Below are 27,262 nucleotides of genomic sequence, written 5' to 3' on the forward strand. Positions count from 1 at the left end.
CCACGCCCCTATTCCCGAACTCTCGCTCACCACACCTGGCCCTGTCAATCTCTGCGCTTATTACACTTTACGACCGTTGGGTCCCATGCTTCCCCTCACGCGACCTTGTCAACTCAACCACTTAGGTCCCACATTACCCTAACATGACCCTGTTTGTTCCGTTACGTTAATTAGTAACGATGGTCCCGGGGAGCTGTACTGTCCCTACATCACCCCGTATTGTCCTTACATCACCCCCCGCTCTCTTAAAAATATAGCCGTCCTGGCTAACACAATTTTAAAATAACCTGTCTCAGGCCAAACCATACACTTAACACAAGCAACAAATAACCAATGTTTTAGGACCGAAGAGCAGGAAAGGGAACTTACTCCTCAGAAGAACAGTGCAGACAACCATAACAACAACAACGCCAAAAATTTGTACATCACATGCAACACAACCCCCGCGATCGTCACGACAAGCAATGGACATTTCGAACATGCGGTCGCCTATCAACACACAACTCAAAAACATAATTTCACAGGCGATCCGTCACCGAAATATCAACAGCCTTGACGAGTCCTCGATGCCGGCCCATCTCTCCGGGCGGGTTTTTGGCCTTCTTCAGCCAACGACGGCTTGGCCACCAGCCCCGGGGGGTCGAGGTCCTTGGAGGCCTTCACGGGAGAGGCTGACAGGTCCTCTGCTGGTGGCCCCTTGTGTGTGGTGGGCCTTCGGGGTCAAGGGCTCGAGAACTACGGGTGGCACAACATATTTTCCTCGGCATCCAATTACTTCGGCCAACCGCCCCGGCCTGTTCAACACGCCAGACCCTAACCGTGCAGATACTGGGAATGAATTATCCATTCGGGGACGCACGTACGGCTTTAAGCGCGACGGGTAGACAAACCAGTGGCGGCGCTATACCTGCACTTGTACACACTGTGGCCGTCTAACTTCAATGATTTCCACCGGCCCTTGCCATGGCCGGTGCAATTTGGGGGACATGTGCAATGGCACCTGTGGACAGTGCAGCCATGCTCTATCCCCTACCACCCATGTCAATACGTGCCCACGACAGTGCACGTTCTTTTCTTTAGTGGCTTGCCCCCTGGCAGTGTTTTCTTTAGCTGTCTCATGTGCTTCAGATATACGATCCAGCGTGACCTGCAAGGTTGCTGGCAGAGAATGACTCTTCCTTCAAGAGGACAGACCCAATTGGACATCATTTGTGGGTTCACTTTCACGACCAAATATCAGGAAATACGGGGAAAATCCCGTGGAGGCATGAGGGGCCATCCTATATGCCGCCTGGACCCCAGGGAGGTCCCAATTTGCCTGCGCCGCATCGACTGCTTGGCAAAGCATCGATGTTAGGGTTTTGTGAAGGCGTTCTACCATGCAATCTATCTGAGGATGGTAAGGCGACGTCTGAATCTTCTTTGTGCCTAGCACGTCCCACACTTCGCATAACAGCTTCAATGATAAGTTCTTGCCCTGGTCCGTAAGGAGCTGCTCGATGGCATCTGAACATAATCCTGGTTGGTAAAAAAATTTATGGGCATCCTGCTCAAAAAATCTGTGCACAAGAGGCAGGGCACAGCCAGTGTTTTTGAAAGCAACACCAGCCCTGACATCTCAATCTCCCCCAATCTGATGTTTTATTTTTATTATTTTATTACTTCCCTTCTACGTGACTTTACCGAAAGAACCAAGAAGATGAATCCCTGCAGTCACGAAAGCTTTAAATCGAAATCTAAATAACGTTGTCTTGATGTATTGCATTGTGAACCTAGAGGATCAAATGTGCCAGGAGCACAGAAAGGAGCAACTCAATTTCTATTGTGAACAAGACGGGAGCCTGGCCTGCACAGTCTGCACCATTGCAGGAGACCACTCCGGACACAAGGTCATCGCAGTGGAGACAGCACAACAGACAAAACAGGTGAAGTGTCATTTTCAGCTGCAATCCATATCGTTACAACAGCTTGGGTTTCATCAGAGCTAAACGGGACTTTTCAGCGAGGTTAGAACCGATTGGCACGAAAGGTCTCTATAGATGAGGATACTGAGCAGTGTTTTCACCTTCCCCACACAGGAAATTATCTGCCTGGAGAAGACAAAGAGAGAGAAGAACAAGGAGAAGGTGGCATCATGGACACAGCAGCTCAGGGGCACCTATGCACGTACGCAGGTACAGAGAGAGACACAGACACGTGCAGCTACTGATAGAGACATAGAGAGGTGCAGGTACAGAGGGAGACACACAGCTGCGTGTCTGTTCAGATCAGAGACAGTTTTCTCATCTAAAGTGTGAATGCATGCAGGTGGACAATTGAGATTTGAAACACAAAAGCAAAATGCGGTAATGCGCCAGTTCTGGGTTCCCACCACACAATTTCTAATGAGAAGCCGCACATGACACATGTGCACATCTGCTGGGGAAGACGTGGCTGAATAAGCTGCTGCCATGCATTCCCGTTTCTCAATAAATACGTTGGTATAAAATAAAATAAATCACAATGTTTCCGGCCGCAACACAGGCGGCCATCCTCAGGACTCGATTATGTGAACCTTTTTAACTCGTAGTCTGTTTAAAGCTCTAACAGATGTGTGAAAACCCTCCCCGTAGAGGCGAAAGCTTAAAATCGAGATTGAACTGCCTCTATGGGGAGGATATTCACACATCTGTTAGAGCTTTAAACAGACTACGAGACAAGAAGGCTCACATGATCGAGTCGTGAGGACGGCCGCTTGTGTTGCGGCCGAAACGTCATGATTTATTTTATTTTATTTTCTACCTAAGTGGCTTTACCGAAAGAACCAAGGAGTATGGATTTCTGCAGTCACGAAAGCTTCAAATCAAGACCCACCTCCATGTTCAGAATCTAGAAGTATGGTAATAGATATTAGCTGAATAATCCGACATGGCATTGTTATTCGTGATTCAACAATGCATCATAATTTCTGTCTGTATAGGAATCTCTGCGTGGGACCAAGGAGCGGATCCGCCGAGAGTTTGAGCGCAGGAGGGAGAAGTTGAGGGAGGAGGAGAGGGAGGCGCTGGAGCGCGTGGACGAGGAGGGCCGCTCCGTGCTGTCCCGGATCCAGGCGGACATCGCTCGCTACGAGAACAGAGCACGGGACCTGGATCAGGAAATCACCGAGCTACTCTCCGCAATCAATGTGCAGGACCCACTTTCCTTCCTCCAGGTGACTGAACTGCTGTTTACTCACACCTTTTACTACAGATTTTTTCTGTCTATCACTAGGTGATACTCGACACTTTTTGAGACTGATATGATGTCTATCAATTTAAGATCAGGGTTACTTTCTTTGTTACATGGATGATCCCGTTTAGCCAGTGTGGAGCAATCAGTTTCAAGGACAATGCATAAATTATCAGTGTTGTTTTTTTGTTTGCATTTTGACTGCAAGTATTGTGGTTAATGTAAACATGATTCCTTGCAAAAGGTTTCAGTTTTGTCGCCAGAAAAAAGGGGAAAAACCCTATTATTATATTTTGGTACTGGCAAAGGAGGCCTCATGATGCAACTACTGGAGATGTTTAATACATCTGTAAATTATAACCAATCAATTTGCAATTCATTCTCATGATTAAATCCGGTTCAACTTCATGGCTGTCAGTGCACATCCTTAATGACCAAGATCAGGACCCAAATACACTCGAGATCTGAACAAATGCTCATACAGAATTTTACTGATTGTAATTTCCAGTGAAAGAACACATGTATTTTCAAAATTTGCTTTGTTTTCAACGCAACTGGCTGGTAAAAAAAATGAATTTCCATTTTTGTCGCAGTGATGATTTGATTTAACTCTAATTGATAGTATATCCACACGATCTGACTCAACAAAACTAATTCTAAATCATGTCTGGTAAAACATGATGTAATGACAGCTCAAATACTAGAGTAATTAAGCGTTATTTAACCATGTTTTAAGAGTGGTTTTGTCAGCTCTTAAGGCCTGTCAGTGTCCAGTTAAAGACGTCCTATATTTCACGATTCTGTGTTTGAAGAGTTTTGTTTAAATAATTGCTGATGTCTCTAAATACGGATTAACAGCAGATAACTGTGAAGGTGGGACAACTGCTTTGGATGTACATTTTAATGTAAAATGTGGGTTTGTGTTTTCAGCATCCCATGCATGAGAAGCTCAGGTCAGTACCAACCCAGACTCAAACTCTAACACTGCCTACCGTGGTGAACTAATCAGTGAATGATCGTGATGTTTTTTTCCTTCTAAATGTAACTTATGCATTCGATGCTGTGTGTCTTATGCTGTCTCTAAGAGGCCCGGACCCTCATGATACGATATGCGTCCCATACTGTGTTTATAAAAAAATAACTAATGCTATCAGTCAAATATTTGTTTTCTTAACACAGAGAAACTAACACTATCATGCTTACTCACTAACACACGAAAGGCATAGATACACAAAAACCACAACAATCGCCATTTGCCACGAAGTGGCGGTGATGTCACCACAGCGCTTGTGCCAAGCTATGTGCATTTTAAGGCCATGTAAAGCGTCAAACGTCTGCTGGCAGGAGGTGAAGGGACAGACCCAGGTTCCATGGATTGACTGACTTAGATGACTGGCAAGTGCACCACCTGTGCCCCCTACTGTGTCAACTTGCCGTGTTTTTGTACCTGGCGCTTCGGTCATTGTTGTGAGTGACACTCCTCTGCCGTCCGTTCTTGTTGGAGGATGACTGCCTTCAACTGCCCAGTAGCATCCTTCACGAGCTTCCTCTACAGAGGCCGATCTTGACACTGCTGGTACCAGTCATTGGAAAGTCTACTCGGCTCCATATCATCTTGTACCACATCATTCCATCTCTTCTCTAGCCCGTTCTGTGCCCATTTATTCCCCTCTATTGACCCGAACAAAAGCTGTTTTGGCATGCAGTGGCTGGGCATGCGGGCTACATGGCCCAGCTAATGCATCCTTGCCTACCAGAGGAGCTCACCAATGGGCCTATGTCCAGATCTTTCAAGGATTTGTGAGCTCTTCACACAATCCAGTCTGGTTAAACCAAGGATGGATAGTAGGCAGGCCTGCTGGGATTTTTCTTACCTTTGAAAGAAGTTCCAATAGGGTGGGGTCCACTTTCTGCAAGCATAGAGAAGGGAGGGCATTATTCTAGCCGAAAATAACCAAAGTTTTGAGTCGGGTGACAGACCAGGTAGCTTCTACACACCCTCATGCAGCCGATGAAAAGTTACCACTGCTCAACTGATTCGGAGTGAAACCTTTGCTGTCAATCCAGAGCTGGTTATAAGCACACTGCCTAGGTATGGATACCTTTTTACTCTATCCAGAACTGCCCCATCAGCAATACGGAGTTGATGGGGTGGAGAGTGATTGATGACACAAAATACCCAGATAGGTGAGGGGAGGGTATATTGATTGGGTCATGTAGCCTACATGGCCAGCTATTGCATTCCCAAGCAATTTATGTTTGGCTGGATAGAGGGGGATAATCGGCCCTGGCAAGGGCTAGAGAAAAAATGGGCAGATGCGGCACAGATGGTTGTGGAGCTGATTTGACTTGATGATGACCGTGGCCAGCAGTGTCAAAATCGGCTTCTGTGGACAAGGCTTATGAAGGATGTTACAGGGAAGTTGGAGGCATTCGCCTTCCAGCAAGAATGGAGGGCGGAGGAGCGATGCTCACAACACTGAGTAGAGTGCAGGGCGGATTAAATGCAGAAAGTTGAGAGTCATGATCAGACGTGGTGCATCGACCAGTAATCTCTGTTCGCAAGCCATGGCAACTGGATTTGTTGCATGAGCTGCCAGCAAGCCTTCGACACTTCACGTGGCCTCAAGGTATTTCTAGCCTGGCACAAGTCCATGGTGCCATCTCCACCAATTTAATGGCGAAGAGTGGATGTTGTTGTTTTGATAATCTTAAATCCTCTTTCAAGTGGTCCCTTGTTAGACTCGGTGTGTCTTGTGCTGTGAGTGCAGGAGCTCGGTTTCTGAAGAGACTCAGGATGATTCTGGTCCAGTCTCTTGTCACCTGGACTTGGCAAAGGTCATCTCAGTTGGAGGCATCAAAACGAATCTCCTGGCTGTTTTGTGTAGGTCTTTCTCCTGCACTCGTCTATTTTTCCGCTTTTATTACAATCAGAGTGGTTAAGATAGTACTACTAGGTAGGCCGATGTCTTCGTAAAATCAGGTGTGAACGCATTTGGAATTTCTGCTTTTGCAAGGGAAAACTATGACAAATTCAATCAGAGCAACAGGTCCAAGGGCACAGAATGAAATATTGTAAATGGCACTGACTTGGTCCTCAAACGACAAGAGGTGCAAAAAGCACGGAGACATTCGTTGCTTGAATGCAAAATGTAACTTTGTAAGCTGTAAATCAATAACGTTCATATCGCATTCATTAGCCCTCTTGTGGCGCTTATCGTAGGGAGAACATGTTTATGTTGTGATAATTATGGCCGCTGAGTTGGAATTAAGATAAACGGAAGCCAAACAAATGTCACGTGTTGCAGATATGCAAAACAAGATAACGTGGTTATTGTAAAGGCATGCAACTCTCACACAGCAGAACTTGAGCAATTTGTGCGAATTGGTATTAAACTATTGAAATAAAAAGGTGAGCGAGATGGATGCTGAAAGCAATTGCATCACAGCACATCAACCTTCAAAAGCAGAACTCAGGGGGCAACATAACAAATGTACAGCTCTTCATCAATCCATTGCTGAATGAAGGCTGTATTATGCCGTGTCAGACAGCTGATTTATTTAACGAACCTTACCACACTCGTCAGTGTAGGTTGGTGAAGGACATGCCTAGGAATACTTAATATAATTGGCCACTCATTTCAGCCGTGGCGGGGAATCAAACTGCAAAATTCATCTTGCAGTGCACAAACCGCAACATCACTACTCAATCACAAGCTCATTCTGCAAGTAAATTAAACTAATTGGCCTTTGGCCACACTACACCATATCATTTTCTCTGTCAGTTACACTGGTTTGATTTTCTGCTTTCATTTCTCAAGTCAATAGGGAAGTTAACAGTTGAAGCACTCCTCTATATGTGGATTTTTTTTCTTTTAAGTTGTTATATTATGATTTTGTGGGTTTGCAGTTTTTTGGGCTTCCTGTTTAAATTGGAGATCACTTATTTAGAATGTCTCTTTCACCCTTCCTGATTTGCCCTCCATCCCCAGCTGCTTAGGCCCAGCCTCCTTCATCTTAGGGCCCCTCCCCATCCTGTTTCGTCCTTCAGACACAGGTTGGGCTTGTTTGAGTAGTGGCGAGGGTTGTAAAAGGTCTACGAGTATTCGTGCACGGCAGCAGCATCTCGTGGTGGGTGGTACACAGGTAGGGCTGCGGCGACTAAAATCGCTCTCCGATAATAAATAATAAGATGACTACATTTCGATTTAAAGTATTCGTGACTGCAGGGATTCATATTATTGGTTCTTTCCGTAAAGTCACGTAGAAGGGAAATAATAAAATAATACAAATAAAAACAATAAAATGATCACGTTTCGATTGCAACACACGCAATCATCATCTGATGGTGATTGCTTGTGTTGCATCTGATGATGATTGCTTGTGTTGCAATCGAAACATCTGATGATGATTGCTTGTGTTGCAATCGAAACGTCGTGAGAATTGTATTGTTTTATTTTTATTCTTTTATTATTTCCCTTCTACGTGACTTTACCGAAAGAACCAAGAATAAGATGACTACAGTCCGATTATTCACATACACCGAACAATACTCGCGCATTATTACATGAGAAATTAGTGGGGTAGGAAGAGTGAAGCTCTGGAGAAGGACTATTGATGAATGTGTTGGGTATGGTAAAGTTTGATCAAGCAACCACATTAACTAACAGTGTAGCGAGGTCTTTATCCAGTAGTGGATTGACAAGGAGTTGTAAATCCATAACATTATGAATGTATATTACTATTGGATGATGTTACTATACATATTATATAAAGAAATGCTGTTCTATTATTAACATTAGTAATGTTAATTTCTGAGAACCAACTGGAGCAAATATGCAAAATGTGTCTACATTTATACATTTTGTAATAAAAGGACTCAGACACTTCTTGCTGACTCCGTGTCCTTTATTTGGGGTTCGCGTTCTCCTTCCCACACGGCACTCCTCCTGAGACTCTTCCCTGGCAGCCCCACATCTGCCTTCGCTCCCGTAGCCTTCCACGCTCCTGCAGCTCCGCTGCAGGCTCTTGGTGCAGCCCTCCGGCTGCCCCCACAGCAGCTCCATCGCTGCTCCCTGTTCCTCCGTGCGTGGCCTTCGTGGCCTCTATGGCTATCTCGCCATCTCCAACCTCAATCCTCCACTCTCTCTTCCACCCCGCTGGCTGGCGCCGTCATGAGCCCCTCAGCCACCAGGCTGAGGCACGGCGACCACCCAACGTGTTCACCACCCTTCACTCCCCCGACTGACCCAGATAGCTTCCTGTCTCCCCGCTATAACTTCTCCCCCACGTCACCCTGACTCCTCCCTCTTGGATCGTCATATCCGCCCCGCCCATTTACGCCCGCATTACACTACCCTCCCCCGTAGAGAAAATCCCAGCCGTCCTCGGCTGAAACAGAACAAAATAATGCGGGCGAAGGCATCACAATCAGGAGTCCCCCAGACACAACGGAGATTATAACAACAACAACACAAGCAACGAAAGGGGAGGTATCAGGAACTGGAACAGAACAACAAGAATAATAATAGCACAAAGCACAACAACGGCCACCAACACGCAAAAATGGCACACGCGCACAACCCAGAAATGTGGTGTCTCAAAGCGTGTCCATGTTGTTGTTCCATCCGCTCGGCTCAAGTCCAACATCAAAGAGCAAGTGGTAGAGCAGAATGACGAACGGCGCTCAATTGCTCCTTCAAGTCCTCATCCAGCTAGCACACCAGGTAACACCCAGTGCGACGGGAGCTGAAGAATCTGTGACGAGAAGGAGAATCCAATCCCCTGAGGCACAGCACAACAACGCACATCCGCATGTCGTACACGACAGCCACCCGGCCTCAGGGTAGTGGAGATGATGTAAATCCGGCCCGCTTAAAAAAAAAACCCCAATAATTACCCAAATTAACCGCGATCGATGCCCCAGTATTTACATTTTAACAACAATATTATTTACACGTGACAACAACAACAACAAAAAAATTCTGCTCTTACCCACCAGCAGTCCTCCCTTGAGGACCAGCACAGACCTCAGACGTACACAGCATGTACCCACAGTCACTCTCAACAACCCACAAAATGCCTAATCGCACACCCTCGCGTGGAGAGAGCCACGCTCCCCAGCGGTGACGTTTAACTCGCCGTAACCCTCACCGTGGTCGTCAACCCACAGCAACATCCATTTACCATACTCTCGGCTAGTGCCATTTCGGGGAAGAGCAGCACTCGGCCATGCTCCTCCCTTACTATCCCATCAGCGATGGACACACACCAGCCTCGTATAGTCTGACGCTTTATAGCCCAGGGAAGGTTCATCCCCCGGCAATGCCAGACCCCATGGACTCCCCCCACGGGCAATGTTCTCTTATAGAGACAATAACACCCTAACCCAGATCCCGTGAGCCCCCGGCACACCAGGTTCAGTCTGCCACCGCACAACTGAACCACGACTCCCCGAGCCATATGAGCACATGGCCCATTAGTTTAAGACATACCACGGAGGTTTCGCCTCCGGGCTGTCAGGTCAGCCATCAGCCATAGGCCGATGTGACCACAACTCGTGCATCACCCAATCAACAATGGCAGGCATAACAGATGGAATATTTGCCCCACCTCGGTTTATCCCGCGCGCTCAAAATGGCGTCCCCCTTCGCCCAGCGCGTTCGCGCAATATCTCGCGCGCACTCAAAATGGCGGCCCTTTCCGCAAAGCGCATCGTCGCCATACCCCGCGTGCGCGCAAAATGGCGGCCCAACGTGCGAACACGTGGCCAGTTTTCTCCATTCGTGCACCCCAGCTTCCCTATGCTGGGGGTCACAAAATGCATCCCCCGTCTTATTGTAACAACCCCAACAACGATAGACGCACAGCCCCAGCTTGCTGCGCGCAGCAGTCATATCGGGGAATTTTTAACCAATATTTTACCAACCACATTAGTTACACAACCCAACTCGCAAAGCAACTCGTGGCTGCATGCAATCAACCAATACACGACGCCACTTGGCGCCCATTTACGATCCCATTAGCATTAACATCTAAGCCACCCACAACGGCGTCATCGCGCACCCTCATTTTCAAAAAGCTCAATTACCCCTATAATATACACGCAATCTCGTGTGCACAACACCCATACAACCAAATTTTAAGGTCCCCCTCTATAATATACACGCAATCTCGTGTGCACAACAACCATACAACCAAATAATTGGGTCCCCCTCGAATTTGTTACCAATTTCCAACAGGTACGCACAATATAATAACAATCTCAATTCCAATAGTCAACCACTGCATCGCACCCCATAACCATACAGAACGGTATAACAGCACATGCAATCAGCATATCGCGATCACACGCGTACATTTAAGCACAATAGCAAGCAGATCTGCAGGCAACCAACACACCATTAATCCTGTCGTAACTTTGCAGCAACAACACAATTATTCTCTCTCTTGCAACAATCGCATTGCACACAGCACCTCGCAGCACAATACACCAAAAAAAAAATATATATTTTTTTCAATTAAGCCCATCGCACAAGGTAGCCCACAAATAATACAGCGCAAGATACCCGACGCTCCCAAGTTAATAATTAACTTCACCATCAAGATAACAACTCCACGCAGCAGCGCACACACACAATTTGACACTCAGCAAATACAGCAGACTCTCCGTCCATTCTCAACACACGCACACACTTATATTGACACCAAGCAACAAGCAGATAGCGCGTTCATCGTTATTACACACACATACACACAGTCCGAACCGCGCTCCGCACAATCGAGTCATAAGAGAAAACCAAAATAGCCCCCCGGCCCTCGAAAGATGGGTGAGGTGTGTGTTAAGGCCGGGTGCGTATCGTTATGACTCGCCCGGGGCTGCAGCAAGAAGAAGACGGCAGGGTGGCAACTTGAGACGCCTCGCAGAACTCGTTCGGCGACTTGACGGCTCCGTTGTCACGCACCCGAGCCAGGACGGGAAGCTCCCGCCCCAGCAGCTGCAGCATCGGCGTCTTCTCCTCGCAGCACCCCCTCGAAAAACAGCAGCTCACAGCAGGCTGCTCACCCCGCGGCACCTCCAGATGGCAGCGCAAGGCTGCCTCTCCGCCGCGATGTTGAAGATGGCGGCGTCCTCCCGCCGCGGTGAAGACAAGATGGCGGCTTCCCGCCGTTTCTCCCCTGCCACGCCCAAGATGGCGTCTTCGTGCCACGTGGCAATGGCGCTGGCAGCGCAGGAAAGGCAGAGGCCTGCGGATCACCACCGGGCCTCCCCGTCGTCGTCCTCGGCGTGGTGAACTCACACAGTTGCGCCAGCACGATTTTCAAGGTCCCCATCTGCATCACCATCTGTCTCCATCGTAAGTTGGCGTCCTCCGGCACAGACAGGTCCACCGACGCGTCGACACCTTGCTCACCCGGACCCGTACTCGTTCCAGAACGGATCTCCTCTTCCATCGCAGGCAGGTCCACTGTCTGAGGAAGGTCGTCGTCGTCTGATGATGTAGCAGATGATGGCGCAGGAATATTCTTTTTTTTCTTCTCTCAGTTGTTTTGAGATGCCGTTTCACTTCTGACTCCAGTGTAATAAAAGGACTCAGACACTTCTTGCTGACTCCGTGTCCTTTATTTGGGGTTCGCGTTCTCCTTCCCACACGGCACTCCTCCTGAGACTCTTCCCTGGCAGCCCCACATCTGCCTTCGCTCCCGTAGCCTTCCACGCTCCTGCAGCTCCGCTGCAGGCTCTTGGTGCAGCCCTCCGGCTGCCCCCACAGCAGCTCCATCGCTGCTCCCTGTTCCTCCGTGCGTGGCCTTCGTGGCCTCTATGGCTATCTCGCCATCTCCAACCTCAATCCTCCACTCTCTCTTCCACCCCGCTGGCTGGCGCCGTCATGAGCCCCTCAGCCACCAGGCTGAGGCACGGCGACCACCCAACGTGTTCACCACCCTTCACTCCCCCGACTGACCCAGATAGCTTCCTGTCTCCCCGCTATAACTTCTCCCCCACGTCACCCTGACTCCTCCCTCTTGGATCGTCATATCCGCCCCGCCCATTTACGCCCGCATTACAATTTTAAGAAAAAAAACCGAGATGTAATTTCCCAGCTTGTGGAGTGGTTGTGGATTGCAGGGATTCACAGATTTTTGGATTGTGAATATTTCTATTTCTACTGCACATGTCATTAGATACTTTATTCATATAATGTTTTTATTCTTATTTGTATTTGGCTTGTTTAGCCTGGAAAGCCTCCTTGAGTCTCATGGCTTGTTTCAGGAGAGCTCTGCCAAGTTTCTGAAGTATGGGGCGATCAGTACACATGTTTTATGATGGTCCATACTCATTACTATACATATGTAAGGGTCGACGTGATGTATAACCTATTAACCATCTAATTATCGCGAGCCGCCTGACGAATTGAATGACTTTCCGTTTGAATACGGGGCGTTTCTGTGGCTAGATATTTAAACTGCAGCTCCAACTCGTTAATTAGTAAGAAATTATTTTTACACTTATTGTTATACTACTTGTTGTATTATTATATATTTATTATCACTATTATGCATATTTTACTGTCATTACTACAGATGGACACGCACCAACTCTGGATATAAACTCAGTCAATAACGATGTCCAGGTATCCTCGGATCTCAGGACGGTCACGTGGACCAATGTCTCCCAGGCGCGTCCCCATCACCCACACCGGTTTGATTCATGGCCACAAGCCCTGTGCTCTGAGAGCTTCTCATCGGGCCAGCACTACTGGGAGGTGGATGTGGGGGGCTCGGGGTCTTGGCGGGTTGGAGTCGCCTACGAGACGACCCCACGGAAAGGGAGTAGTGAAGCCTGCTCCCTGGGAGGGAACAAAGAGTCTTGGAGTTTAAGAAAAAATAACAACAGATACTCAATGCGCCATGGAGGGGGAGGGACCTCACTGTTGGTGCCGGAGCCTCCCCAGAGAGTTGGGGTTCATCTGGACTGGGACGCAGGGCTCCTGTCGTTTTACAGCGCCGACTCCATGGCTCTGTTACACTCGTTTCACCAAAACTTTGCTCAGTCTATCTATCCTGGGCTGGCAGTTTGGGGTAAGGATGGTAACGCAGTGACAATTGTGGATCTGAGCCATGTGTCTTGACCGAGAGGAATGTGGATGTGGAAACTATAAAAACCAGGACCGGTATAAACCCTATGAATAATCGCAGCCTTAGTTTACAGCTCAGGGATAAAAACAGGCAGTGACCGTAACGACAAATGGGTTTGACCTGAATGCCCCTTTCACTTTTGATTGCTGTAACAAATTAAGTTGCTTTTGTATTGGTATCTGATGTTTCTGTCTTTGTTTCTTGGGAATCAATTTGTTTCTTGGGTTTATTGTGATTAAAATAAATATTGTCGTAAAATCTTAGTCTTAGTCTGTTCCTGCTATTGGTGTCATCATCCATTTATTAATCTGAATTCTCAAGTATAGTAAGTGGATGGTGTCAGCCCGATCACTAATCACTTAATTGGGCTAAATTCACTGACACTTTACTCATGGTATTGAGTGACATTAATTAACTTATAAAATGTCTGCCCTGATACTCATACTCTTAGTTCTTTCGGTAAAGTCACGTAGGTAAAAAATGAAATTAAAATTAATAAAAAGAAAACAATAAAAATCACGACGTTTCGGAGGCAACACAAGCTTCCGTCTTCAGGTGAAACCGTCACAGCAAAATATCTGTACCTTATATAGTGGTTAAGGGGGGAGGAGCCAGGAAGGGCAGCGGGGGAGGAGGAGTTGTGAAGTGGTCAATTACTGCTTTTGTTATACTGCTGGGTGGGTAAATGAATTAGATACGATTAAGCCGCTCATTGTTATGCTGTTTGTGCGCAAGTCACTGTGGGATGAATGGACTCGTGGTCAGGGACGTGTTGCGCAAGTAACTGTGGATGTACATAATAGAAAAGAAGCGGAAATGCCCATGTTTATACCAGTGTTGGCTGACAATAAAGAGTACTGTTAAACGTTAGGGATGTTAACACTCGGTGAAGTAAAATAGTTCCTGTCAGATAAGATGGTCCAAAAGTGTGTAATTAAATCTTTTTTGCATGGTTGATAACATCTTTCCAATGATTACTAAGTTTGTACCCATCATCACGGTTGAAATTATGTCTGTGTTTGTATATCTGAATGGCTTCGTGTACAAACCTTTGATGGTAGCCAGAAGGCTTGCAGAGCACCTTAGTCTCGGAGAAAACAATCTCATGAGAGCCCACCGAGTTGTAGCAATAATCGGCAACGGCGGACGACTCAATTTTGCCGTGTTTCAAATCTGACTTGTGCTCGCGGACACGATCAGAGACATGACGTTTCGTTTCCCCAATGTAACAGTCACCACAGCTGCAACTCAATTTATAGACTCCAGGGTATTGCAAGTCAGGGATGACATCCTTCACAGATGGAATTAGATCACGGAGTTTATGTACTGTACTGAATCGGACTTGGATCTTATGTTTGTTTAGAATTTTGGAGATCTTTTTGGTCACGCCTGCTATGTATGGTAACGTGACAGTTTTGATCGGAGTTTCAAGTGGCTGTTTCTGTATGGTGGGAGAAACAGCTTGGCGGATGGTGCGTTCAGAGTATCCGTTCATCCTGAGGGCCCGATGTACATGTCTCAATTCACTGGCCAGGTGGTGTTGGTCAGAAATGCCATGAGCTCTGTGGTATAGCGTTTTGATGAGAGAATTCTTTTGAGATGGGTGGTGGTGAGAATCCGGTTTCAAGTAGGAATCTGTGTGGGTGGCTTTCCTGTAAACAGAATGTCCCAAGGATCCGTCAGGTCTCCTCTCAAACAGAATATCTAAGAATGGTAGTTTGCCATCTTTCTCCACTTCCATGGTGAATCTGATGGATGGATGTCTGGAATTGATGTGGTCCAAGAAGTGGTTCAATGCTGGGAGGCCATCTGCTCTGACTAAGGATTAAGAGGTAAAATGACATTTCCTTATGGATATATTTTCATGACAATATCCAATTCAGCGTGGATTTGTTGAGCATCTAAATGTGTACGCATCTGTGCAGAAACAGCCGACATTTGTATACAACGAGCAGGCTTATGTGAAGAAGACAAGGAAGATATTGAGCCCTTGACTTGGATTTTGGTAGGGAGTCAATTGTATGGATGCATGGGAATGAGGGCAGCAGAGGATAATGACGCTCAGCAAATTTGGAATCTAACTGCGGGGGTAAAAAAAAAGAGTGTAATCATATATAATATTAATATTTTCAATGAAATGAAAATAATATGTTTGTATTTTACAGTTTTTAAAATGCATTCAAGAATAAAGTGGCAATCTCGCGTCTTCAGTTTTCACTAAACTGTTGATAATCCTGACTTAGTTGGTTGTCTGAAAAAAAATGTTACTTAAAGGACCCAGTCAACAGACCTAGAAGTCAAGCAGGTTTGAGGCCAGTCAGTACTTAGATGAGTGGCCACCAAAGCATTTTAAATGTTACATGCGTGGGGGGTTGTGAAATAAATAAATAATCGAATTTCATCTGTGTGGTTCGTGTCTCCAAAGCAGAGGTCGCAAACGGGTTTTGATTCCTTACCCGTACCCGGCCGCACCAGGGTCGCAAACGGGTACCCGTACCCGGCCGGGTACGGGTAGCCGGGTATCGGGTAGGGTACGGGTATCGGGTACCCGGTTGCGACCTCTGCTCCAAAGCAACCAACATCCACATCAATCCCCTGTTGGTATTTAAAGCGGTAAAAATCGCAGTTGTATTATTTTACCATTAGATGGCAGCATAGGACAGATCCACATATACACTTAACACAAAGAGATGTTTAATTTGCGAAATAAAACAATTACTATTTTTATTTTACCAGGTAAGGCTCACCGAGCTATATAGCTCTTTTTCAGAAGCGACCTGACCAAATGATAGCTAAACGAAGTGGCTTATCACGTGAAAATGCATATCCGCCAAAAATTCTAAATACATGTTTTTAAATGTGAAGGAAAAACCGGAGGATCCGGAGAAAACTCCACATGACCACGAGGAGAACATGCAATCTCCAAATATACAGCAGGCATCAGGGTCGGGATCGAACCCACGACCTCCTGTATACCAGGCGAGGTAGCTAACATCTCGCCACCGTGGTGCAACAATAACAACACGAGCAGGAGCACGCAGAACTGCGGTAAAAGGGTAACGAATAAGTACGTGTTATTGTGGGGGCCGACGTCCACCCCACCGCCCTCGCCGGGCAGGTAGGGTGCAACGTTTGCCCCCTCCACTCCCTCCTCCCCCTCGTCGGTCGCCTCTCGCCGGGCCCCCGCCGATCGGGTGATCGCCCCCCCCCCGCGCCAGCGCCCTCTCTGGTGGACATAGCTCACTGGCTGGCTCACCACCGCACGGGGTTATCCCACACACACGCTAACGATGCGGCGGCGGCGTAAACACGCGCGAGCGTTGGCGAGCGGGTTTAACGCACCCCGCCCCCACCCTAATACTCGCGCGGCACGGCTGCTCGTACGCGGCCGTCTATGTTTTAATACACGCGCGCGCCTCGCACACACACTCAAATTTACCAACACCACACCGACGCTGCAGCCCTGCGATCGCTCTCCCGCGCACATCGTCACTCACCCTAATGCGGCGTACCGCGGCACGACCCCAGCCACGCCTGCAGCGATCTCTAAGCACCTGCGCACACGCTGTAGATCGACGCTCATTCTCTCGTGCACACCGTCCCCCCCGCACCATCGCACCACACAAATTGCAGACACCACGCCGATGTTCTACCCACACACACAGAGATCACACTGCACCGATACTCTGTACTAACGTTTATTAACGGCTCAAATACACACTACCTGGAGGGGGAATATATTGCGAGAAGAGCTTAGCCTGAGCCTGTCTACGAACCCAGTCACTCAAGCGTCCTACCACGTACCAGAGGTCGCAATCGGGTACCCGATACCCATACCCTACCCGATACCCATACCCTACCCGATACCCGGCTACCCGTACCCGGCCGGGTACGGGTACCCGTTTGCGACCCTGGTGCGGCCGGGTACGGGTACGGAATCGAAACCCGTTTTGCGACCTCTGCTACGTACCTCGAAGCTGTTCTCATGGCATCGCACGGACGCTGTGAGAGTCGGAGGGAGAAGGGCAAGAGAAAACTTCACCTATCACTGCCTCGTAGCAGCACTCGCTAGCATCACACGGATGCTGTGAGCGGCTCGAGGAGGCAGGACGGCAGTGAGTGGGTCTTGACGGCCCGGAGGTTGAAGACAACTGAACTAAAATCGTCCCCGGCTACTGTTTTTATTCCCTTAACTTCAAAGGCCCAGGGTGACGTCGTACCGCTCAGCCAATCGTGCGCTTACATGCGCCGTCTACATGGAGTGCCACGGGGTGTGCTGCTGCTCCGCTCACCCATTGTTCTCCCGTGCTCATTAATTCTCACCTACTGGTCTGCCCTTTCTGCCTAATATTTCACGCTCCGCTTTTCCCAATGTCGTGAATATTTCATTGCGGTTGGCCCAGTCAACCTTTTCATTCTGTGCCCATACAATTTTAAGCCAATTTAATGTAACCTGTCCTGTGAGGGTCGGCCAATCTCCTGGCACCGAGCAACCGTGGGACACTCCCTCTAAGGGCCCATTCAGATTAAAATCCGATGTGCCAGGCAAACCCCCGCCAGGACTCTACGTGGGTGCAAGTGCTGCATGTGTGCGTGTGCTCAGGGTGGGGGGTCGTGGCACCACATCATCAATCCCTCTCCTATGCCTCACCAACATCACGTGACATCATAACCCACCCCCTCTCACCACTCCCGCGTCTCTTGACGTCATCACTCCCTGTCCACCTCACCCGTGTCGCGTGACATCACACCCCCCCCCCTCCTCACCAATGCACCCCAATCAAGTGTGACTTCATCACTCCTCTGCACCAACTCCCCAATGTTGCGTCACCCCCCCCTACTCACAACATCACCCCAATTTTGCCGGTACTCCTCTCCCCCACAGCCTAGTGTCTCTGAGGTCATCAGCCCCTCACGGCCTCACCACTACCTGAGGCCAATCAACCCCTCCCCTCCCTCTCCCCAAGACAGCGTGACGTCATAAATCCCCTCCCACTCACTACCCGGGCAAACTGTTTTTTTTTCTTTTATGTTACCCTACAGACAGACGGACAAGCGTACAGGCGTGTCTCGCTTTACGAGTGATACATTCAACGTTAAGCAAAGATTCGTGAAGCGATCATCGTTTTCCCAAGGACTCTCATGTTAACGTCTCAGTTCCGTCTCAGCCCTAAAATGTTCCACTCTTGAACATCTTTTTAAACGGGATAAATACAAATTGTCATTTTTAAATAATTGGCACACCCACCGCTCCCTACCACCCATTAAAGTTCCAACTTGAGGCCCCACTCTCCCACATGGCGAATCTCGCGCACACAGAACAGCTGGTAAGCAAACAGCTGCAGGTTATGGTGCACCACCTGCCACTACAGAACACATTCGATCTATGGGTCTCTGGTCGTTATGCGAGCAATTGCTCGTTTTGCGAACAAATTGGTGATCTAAATTCAAATTGCTTTGTCTAGCAAATTTTCCTATGAAGAACGCTCGTTGAGCGAGAAATGCCTCTAATATGATGTATTGTGTTGAGTGAGTGGCCTTACTGACCGGTAATAATGGACTGCATGAATGAATCACTAAATGGTATTTGACTGTCATCTAACTAGCAGCGAGTACTCGGCCTACCCCATCCCTAATCAATTAGAGACCAGCAAATCACGGGGAATGCGAGAGGATGGGGGAGCGCACAGGAGTCGTGGGTAGGTCAGGAGGCCGTGTCCTGTGAGAATGTGGGGAGGGGTGCGAGAGAAGGGTGCTGGTGGGGGGGGTGCTGGGGGGGTGGGTTTGAAGTGACCTTGGGGATTCTCACGAAAAAGGAGAGCATCTAGGGGTGGGGAGATGGGCATGTTGGGGGGTAATAGTTTTACTGCCAGCACCGGTCCAGAGTTGTAGTCGGAGTCACGAATTGTGAACATTTCCAGACATCGTTTGGAACCCAGCAGTGCCTGGAACGGTGTTGGTGCGCGCCACGTGAGGGCGCTACCACTCCACTGCAGCGATTCGCGGGGCGCACTGAATAATTAACGTGGCAGCATTCAGTCTATGTTACAGTGGAGCTGATATAGCAATTATAATGGATACATTATTTAATTAGTGTCAGGATACTCTTGAGCAAAGGGAAATATTTTACATATATTTCCAAATATCAAATAATTTACTCGCCATGAAGAGACTTGCATTTTACCTCTTTCATCAATCAATACATCTTCACTTTACGTGCAAATATCGCCCTCACTAAAGGAGTCATCAGTGCCCATTACAGCAGCACGGGACTGGTAGAGGGGCATAGAGCAACAGGAATGGAAAAATAAACTCGTCACAAACTCAGCGGCTAACACCGATTGAGCGAAATAAAGTGCAACTGTGTGCAATGAATAGCATAATAAAATGAATAAATAAATAAAATAAATAAAACGTCAACAAACCGATTTCCGCCCCCTTCTTAACTTCTGAATGTTATGGGAACGCGAGTCTGCATAGTTGCGTCGCGTACAGATCACGGAGTTCAGAGACACTCGGCGCGTTTCGGAAGTCCGGTGGCAGAGTGAAGGCTAGCGTCGGGTGAACAATCCTGGTACAGTTTGGATGAACTTCTTTATTCGCACCAATGCTCCACACCCATTGTATATCATATCAAGTATTGGGGGAATCACAATTATTGAGAATATATACTTTTTCATCAAAGAACCAACGAGTGACAGAAACCTCCAAATTTAGTTGAAATATAAAATTGAAGAATGTGCACACATCAATGAAAATGGATGAGACGAGCAGTGAGTGGCAACGCTGCTGAGCTGCTCGCAGCCCAGCTGCTTGAGTGGAGGAAGAAAGGAAAGTTTCGGGACCAGAGTTTAACTTGAAAGAGTCCATTTGGAAGAAAAAATGTATGCTGACTGCCATGAGCAAAATAAGTAAATGCCCATTTGATACTATACTGTCCTGGCAAAAGTTCCTCTTAATTTGAGAGATTAACGATATTTCTAAGGAAAGAATGCTTGACGAGGTAATATATTTTCCTAATAAAAACAATAGTGTTGCGGTATTCCTGTGTTATCTGACTTTTTTAAACCATTCGAAACTCGCAGCTCAACCCTTAAAGCCGCCCTTGAATGACAAGCGGCTGTGAAAAAAAGTTTGCGTTAACCTGCAAACAGTCGTCTGTGATAATACTGTAAACATTATTAAATAATAAATAAACAATGCGGGTGTCGAATTTGGGTGAGGGATGAACGATGTTAGACTCAGTTGGCCCGATGCAATGCGCGAACCACTGGGCCACTACTCCATCCGCAGAATGCAAATTTACATCCAATAAATTGGATTAGCAGTTGTGTAATCTAATTATTGTAAATACATCGCCATGAAGGTTTTCAACTAATGTTGCAATGATATTTAAGTTATACGTAAAATAACATCATGTTGTTCACTTTACTAGAGATATATGTACTCGATCGGAGTGAATAATGATGTTGTGTTCAACTAAATGTATTTAACATGTACACATGCCTAAGCTTCGTCTATAGCATGTCAATCCTCCAAGAACAATTTGTCATCAGACGGTTTTCTGGATAACACATTCACTAAATGTAATACAGGGAGGAACAACAGTTCCACATTGCCCACCAGGGATTATTTGTCTGTAATGCACGGCCCCGCTCCACCAGAGCCCTCCCATTGGCTCGGGGGCGCCGACCAATGGGAGCGGTGGGTTGGGGTTGGTAGAGGAGGGGTTAGTGGTGGGGGGGGGCACCGCCGCGACTCGGGCCAATGAGGAGACGGGCGATGTTTCATTCACAGAATGGAACTGGGGGAGGGTGGTTCTATTCATAAAATGGAAGCCTTGAAAAGAAAAAAGTGGATCTTTTTGCCTCGTGTTTCTTTCAACATTCCCAGCCTTAAGGTGATTCAGTTTGTCCAAAAAAGCAAATGTATTATTGTTAAAGATAAAACAAATTAATGCATTTATAGGTTAACATGAAGCATATAAATTAACCCCCACCCCCCAATAAAAACATACTTTACGGAGTATGATATGACAATGCATATTACAGGTAGGAACAACAGGTTCCACACTGCCCACCAGGGATTATTTGTCTGTCTGTCGTGCATTTGGGGAGGGGAGGGTGGGGGTGGGAAGGGTTGGAGGGGTGTGGTTGGGTGGAGAGGGGAGGGTGGCGAGGGGCTGGGTGGGGAGGGGCTGGGTGGGGAGGGTGGGCGGGGTGGGGCTGGGTGGGGAGGGGCTGGGTGGGGAGAGTGGGGAGGGGCTGGGTGGGGAGGGTGGGAGGGTGGGTAGGGGCTGGGTGGGGAGGGTGGGGCTGGGTGGGGGGTGAGAGGGGTGGGGCTGATCACCCCGTGGTGCCCTTATGAAACTCAACGTTTAACCTACACACTTCACTATACACGACACAATACACTACACTTATACAGCTCGGAACAACAGGTTCCACACTGCCCACCAGGGATAATGTGTCTGTCTGTCGTGCACGAATGCGCTGTCCATCCAAGTTCCTACCTGCCCACTCATAAGGAACGTGTTATTTCATGCTGTAATCAAAGCAAACACATTTTGAGTATCACACAGCAGTCTTAATCTAGATTTGAAGTTTGCGTGACCGCAGGGATCCATACTCTTTGGTTATTTCGGTAAAGTCACGTAGGTATAAAAGAATGTGATTCAATTTATTTTATTTTATACCTACGTGACTTAACCGAATAACCAAAGGTTAAGATGTCGTCACTCAAAGATGTTTTGTCACGCACAGCCAAATGAAAACCCCTCCGACCGGTTCTACTTTACATTCCTATGCTTTGCATGAAAACAAATCTCAAACTAGAGCAGTGGCTCTTAACCTGGGCTGCACGCACCCCCTGGGGGTGCGAGATGCCTTTTCTGGGGGTGCGAGACACGGTCAGATTGTTCCAGATAGTAAATAATCGAAACACAAATTAAGCACGGGCACGTTAGTGCAACTACTTTGTTTCATAAAATCTAAGTATTCATTAACATTATAACATTTTTAACGATTGAGAAACAAAGGGGTGCAATGCTGCAGTAAATGTTAAGAACCACTAACCTAGAGGGTTTAATTCAGTGAGCGGCTGGCAGTGTTGAAGAAAACGCGAGAATGTTGCTCTGTCGACTGCTGAGTAGTAGCGATGCTCATGGGGAGAGATCGGACTCCCGAATCTCCACGGGAATGAAGTGACGGCGTCTCAGACCAACTCGAGCTGTCTCAGAGACCGGGGCGGGATGGGACCTCAGTTGCCCTTTTTCATCATTGAATCAGAATCTTGATTTATCCTGGAGAAATCTGATGAGCTATAAAGGTATTTTTCACAGATTTCCAGTAGGGGCCGGTCAGAAAGTTACAACAGCAAACAAAGTACAGGAAAGGTCAGCAAGTCACTTATAATATATCTAAGTTTTAATTACATAAGTAGATAAATTCCCAAGCTTGGGCAAAACAGCAACAACATTCCCAGACCTCACCAACACAACACACAGTCCCTCAATAAATTTCAAATTAAAATGATCGGTTACGTTATGCTGTTGAGTGCTGATGGTATTCATAACACTTCATGAAACTAGTAACATGCTCTTGGTAAAAGCAGATTTAAGCAGCACTCCATTCTACGTTTCCACATTGACACAAACATGTTTTAGTCTGGCTAAAGAAGCACACTGCATAAGCTGATGTGTAGAGTACTTGTCTCATGCAAGGTTTATTCTTATATTTATAGATTTAGTACCCAGCTTTGCCCGGGGGGAAAATATATTTAAAAACACGTACAACAATACTAAGCTATTGTGAAAGCCCGGCGTTCCATTTGTCTGTGCATTTGTGAGTCAACAAAATTATATGAGGCTTGCCGAAGTCCCCCCCCCCCCCCCCCCCCCCGTCAAAACATCTTTTTACCCCCCCACCCCCCAGATATTTTTTTATTTTGTAGGCATATATACCTACACACCTTACCCTATATACAATAGAGTCAGTAGTATCTAGTGAATCTATCGTAGTACCTACTGAATCTAAAGCAGGATCTAGTGATTCTATAGTAATATCTAGTGACACAACATTAGTATCTACTGACTCTACGGTAGTATCTACTGACTCTGCGGTAGTATATGGCTCTACAGTAGAAACTACAGATCTATAGTAGTATTCACTGACTCTACAGTAATATCTACTGACTCTACAGTAGTATCTAGTGACTCTACAGTAGATTCTGCTGACTCTACAGTAGTATCTAGTGACTCTACAGTAGAATCTTGCTCTACAGTAGAAACTACTGATCTATAGTAGTATTCACTTACACTACAGTAGTATTTACTGACTCTACAGTAGTATCTAGTGACTCTACATTAGTAACTACTGACTCTACAGTAGCATATTGCTCTACAGTAGAAACCTCTGATCTATAGTAGTATCCACTGATTCTACATTCGTATCTATTGATATTATTTCGTTCTTTCGGTAAAGTCACGTAGATAGAAAATGATAATAAAAAAGATTAAGTGAATAAAAATATTAAAAAGAAAATTAAAATAATAATAAATTACTAATGTTGACTGTAGCCTGGTTCATAATTGGAGTTAGTGTACTGGCCGTCTGTAATGTAGACTGGAACCTGGTTATTAAACTGAGTGAGTGTCCTGGCAGTCTAAAATGTAGAATGTAGCCTGGTTATTAAGTTTGGTGAGTGTACTGGCAGTCTTTAATGTAGACTTATTCTTGGTTCTTTCAGCAATAAAAATCAAATAAAAATCAACCTTTATAAACGGTTGCTTTCGGTGACCTTCCCCTTCTTTCCTCCTTAAGTTGATCGCTTGTGTTGTGATCGAAACGTCGTGGGTTTTATTTATTATTATTACCAAGAATACGTCTACATTTATGACTGCCATTAAGCTCACTCAGGTTAAGAACCAGGCTACAGTCTACATTATAGACTGCCAGTATGCTCACTCAGTTTAATAACCATTGCTACAGTCTACATTATAGAATGCCAATACGCTCGCAAAGCTTAAAAACCAGGCTACAGTCTACATTATAGACTGCCTGTATGCTCACCGAGGTTAAAAACCAGGCTACAACCTACAATATAGACGGCCAGTACACTCACCCAGCTTAATAACCGGGCTACAGTCTACATTATAGACTGCCAGGACACTGACTCCGATTAAGTCTACACTACTGTTTTTTTCTTTTCTTTTTATTATTTTTATTTTATTCACTTTATATTTTATTATTATTATTTTCTATCTACGTGACTTTACCGAAAGAACCAAATAATATAAATGTCTGCAGTCACGAAAGTTAAGTCAAAATTTAGTATCTATTGACTCTATAGTAGTATCTACCGATTGTACAGCAGTGTCTACTGACTCTACAGCAGTGTCTACTGACTCTACAGCAGTGTCTACTGACTCTCGTAGTATCTACTGACTCTCGTAGTATCTACTGACTCTCGTAGTATCTACTGACTCTCGTAGTATCCGACAGTAGAAGGATGTGCCGACTCGACAGTAGTATCTACCGACTCTACTGAAGTATTTCCCGATTTTATAGTGGTAACTACGGACTCACAGTAGTATCTACTAACTCTATAGTAGTATCTACCGACTCTATAATCGTATCTGTGGACTCTACAGTAGTATCTACCGACTCTATAGTTGTAACTACTGATTCTATAGCAGCATCTATTTGCTCTACAGTAATATATACTGACTGTAGTAGTATCTACCGACTCTACATTAGTATTCAGACTCTACAGCAGTATCTACTAACTCTATAGTAGTAACTTCACATATTGGGGTGGGGGAGGAGAAGTGGACCTCACACTGTTCATGGTTTACATTAGTGTCATGCTTCTGCATGTATTTTTTGCCTTTTTAACACGGAGAACTTCCTTACTCTTAGGTTTTTTCGGTAAAGTCACGTAGGTAAAAAATAAATAATAAAAATAAATAATAACAAATAATAGAAAAAAAGTAGAAATAAAATAATAAATCACGACGTTTCGGAGGCAACATAAGCTTCCGTCTTCAGGTGGAACCGTCACAGCACAATTGCTGTATCAAGTAAAGAAGTCCCAAGAGACCCGACCTTGTATATGTAGGACTCGTACTGATGCGACAGCTTCGTCTTTCTCGTCTCTTTTATTCACGCATATAGTTCACACCTCCTCCTCATCATCACTCCATGCCTCTCCGTTCGCTCGCTCCGCGACTTCGCTCGCTCGCTCTCTCTCTCCCCCAAGGTCCGTTACTCCGCTGCTACCCTACTCTGTACTCGCTCCGTTCACTGCTACCCCATCTGTTTTCTCTCTATCCACTGCTACCATACGCTGTATTCTCTCTATCCACTGCTACCCTATCTGTATTCTCTCTGTCTACCCTTTTCACATCTATTCCTGCTCCCTGCTGCTCCGTCTCTGTCCCGGGCACCAACAACTCCGACTCCAACACCAACCAAGCCCCCGTCTCTCCGTTACACTGTACCTTTATACCCAAACCAATCAGCCCCAATTAATTATCTCATCCCCCGCTTCGTTACTCGCCCCAAGGCCCCCAGCCTCACGTCGTCTTGTTATCGTCGCCACTCCGGCGCCAGCCATCAACCACTCACCCTCTCGACCAATCACCGGCCTGCATCCTCAATTACCCTTAACACCTGTGGCGTCTCTTATGACCTCACCCCTTAATTGGCACACAACAACAACTGTATCCTCAGTTGCCCCCACTGTACGCTGCTCGCTCCCCTAGCAACAGAACGCGTGGCGTGTGACATTTCAAGTCCTACATATATACTGGTTAAGGGGGGAGGAGCCAGGATGGGCAAAGATGTAATTCCTGACTTGCAATACCCTGGAGTCTATAAATTGAGTTGCAGCTGTGGTGATTGTTACATTGGAGAAACGAAACGTCATATCTCTGATCGTGTCCGCGAGCACAAGTCAGATCTGAAACACGGCAAAATTGAGTCTTCCGCCGTTGCCGATCATTGCTACAACGCTCTGGGTTCTCATGAGATTGTCTTCTCCGAGACCAATGTGCTCTGCAAACCTTCTGGCTACCATCAAAGGTTTGTACAAGAAGCAATCCAGATATACAAACACAGACATAACTTCAACCGTGATAATGGGTACAAACTGAGTAATCATTGGAAAGATGTTATTAACCATGCAAAAAAGATTTAACTACACATATTTGGACCATCTTATTTGACAGGTACTATTATTTAGTTACCGTACAGTTTACTGATAGCCAGTTTTGTTTTTATCATGTTTAGCTTCTTTTTTCACACGCTGGTGGCCTGCCTTGAGTTTTACCCACCCAACAGCATAGAGGCTGCTTGGTCCTGACTTGCATATCTGCTTCTGCCATCTACATGACAAAGGCTCAGTAACAACAAGCAGCAGACGTCCCAACCATCTCACAACAACTCCTCTCCCGCGGCCCATCCTGGCTCCTCCCCCCTTAACCAGTATATATAAGATCGGGTCTCTTGGGACTTTTCTTTACTTGATACAGCAATTGTGCTGTGACGGTTCCACCTGAAGACAGAAGCTTGTGTTGCCTCCGAAACGTCGTGATTTATTATTTTATTTTTTCTTATTTTTTCTATTATCATTTATAATTTATTTTTATTATTTATTTTTTTTACCTACGTGACTTTACCGAAAAAACCTAAGAGTATGAATCCTTGCAGTCACGAAAGCTTCAAATCGAGAACTTCCTTCCCATTTTCGCTGTGCGAGGTCATGTGCGTTGCTAGGGGCTACCGCGAGTCAGTGTTTCCGCGCATGCGCAGATGCGTGCTTTGGCCCATCGATCAGCGTAATATTATACATTTTTGTAAAGTGTGATTTAATTAGTATACATTTGATGGAGGGGAAAAACAAATAGCGTTTTTTT

The 27,262-nt window shown here is 46.4% G+C and overlaps 1 protein-coding gene across 1 annotated transcript; it reads left to right on the forward strand.

Moving 5' to 3' along the window:
- Positions 1-1,784: 1,784 nt before the first annotated feature.
- LOC133359438 (zinc-binding protein A33-like) lies at positions 1,785-15,687 on the forward strand. The gene is made up of 6 exons (XM_061577848.1): positions 1,785-1,925; positions 2,079-2,174; positions 2,960-3,193; positions 4,141-4,163; positions 5,982-6,094; positions 12,793-15,687. Exons 1-6 carry the CDS (start codon positions 1,785-1,787, stop codon positions 13,338-13,340), a joined length of 1,155 nt encoding a protein of 384 aa, XP_061433832.1. The 3' UTR covers positions 13,341-15,687.
- Positions 15,688-27,262: the final 11,575 nt, after the last annotated feature.

The sequence above is a fragment of the Lethenteron reissneri genome, chromosome 65 (genome assembly GCF_015708825.2).
Source record: "Lethenteron reissneri isolate LAM-NWPU_2019-01 chromosome 65, ASM1570882v1, whole genome shotgun sequence".
Classification (NCBI taxonomy): domain Eukaryota; kingdom Metazoa; phylum Chordata; class Hyperoartia; order Petromyzontiformes; family Petromyzontidae; genus Lethenteron; species Lethenteron reissneri.

Excerpts from the sequence above, each read along its gene's own strand:
- LOC133359438 (XM_061577848.1), top strand. The coding sequence starts at position 1,785 with ATGTGCCAGGAGCACAGAAAGGAGCAACTCAATTTCTATTGTGAACAA. Across the intron at positions 2,175-2,959 it reads GCACCTATGCACGTACGCAG|GAATCTCTGCGTGGGACCAA; the intron begins GTACAGAGAGAG and ends CTGTCTGTATAG. Across the intron at positions 3,194-4,140 it reads ACCCACTTTCCTTCCTCCAG|CATCCCATGCATGAGAAGCT; the intron begins GTGACTGAACTG and ends TTGTGTTTTCAG.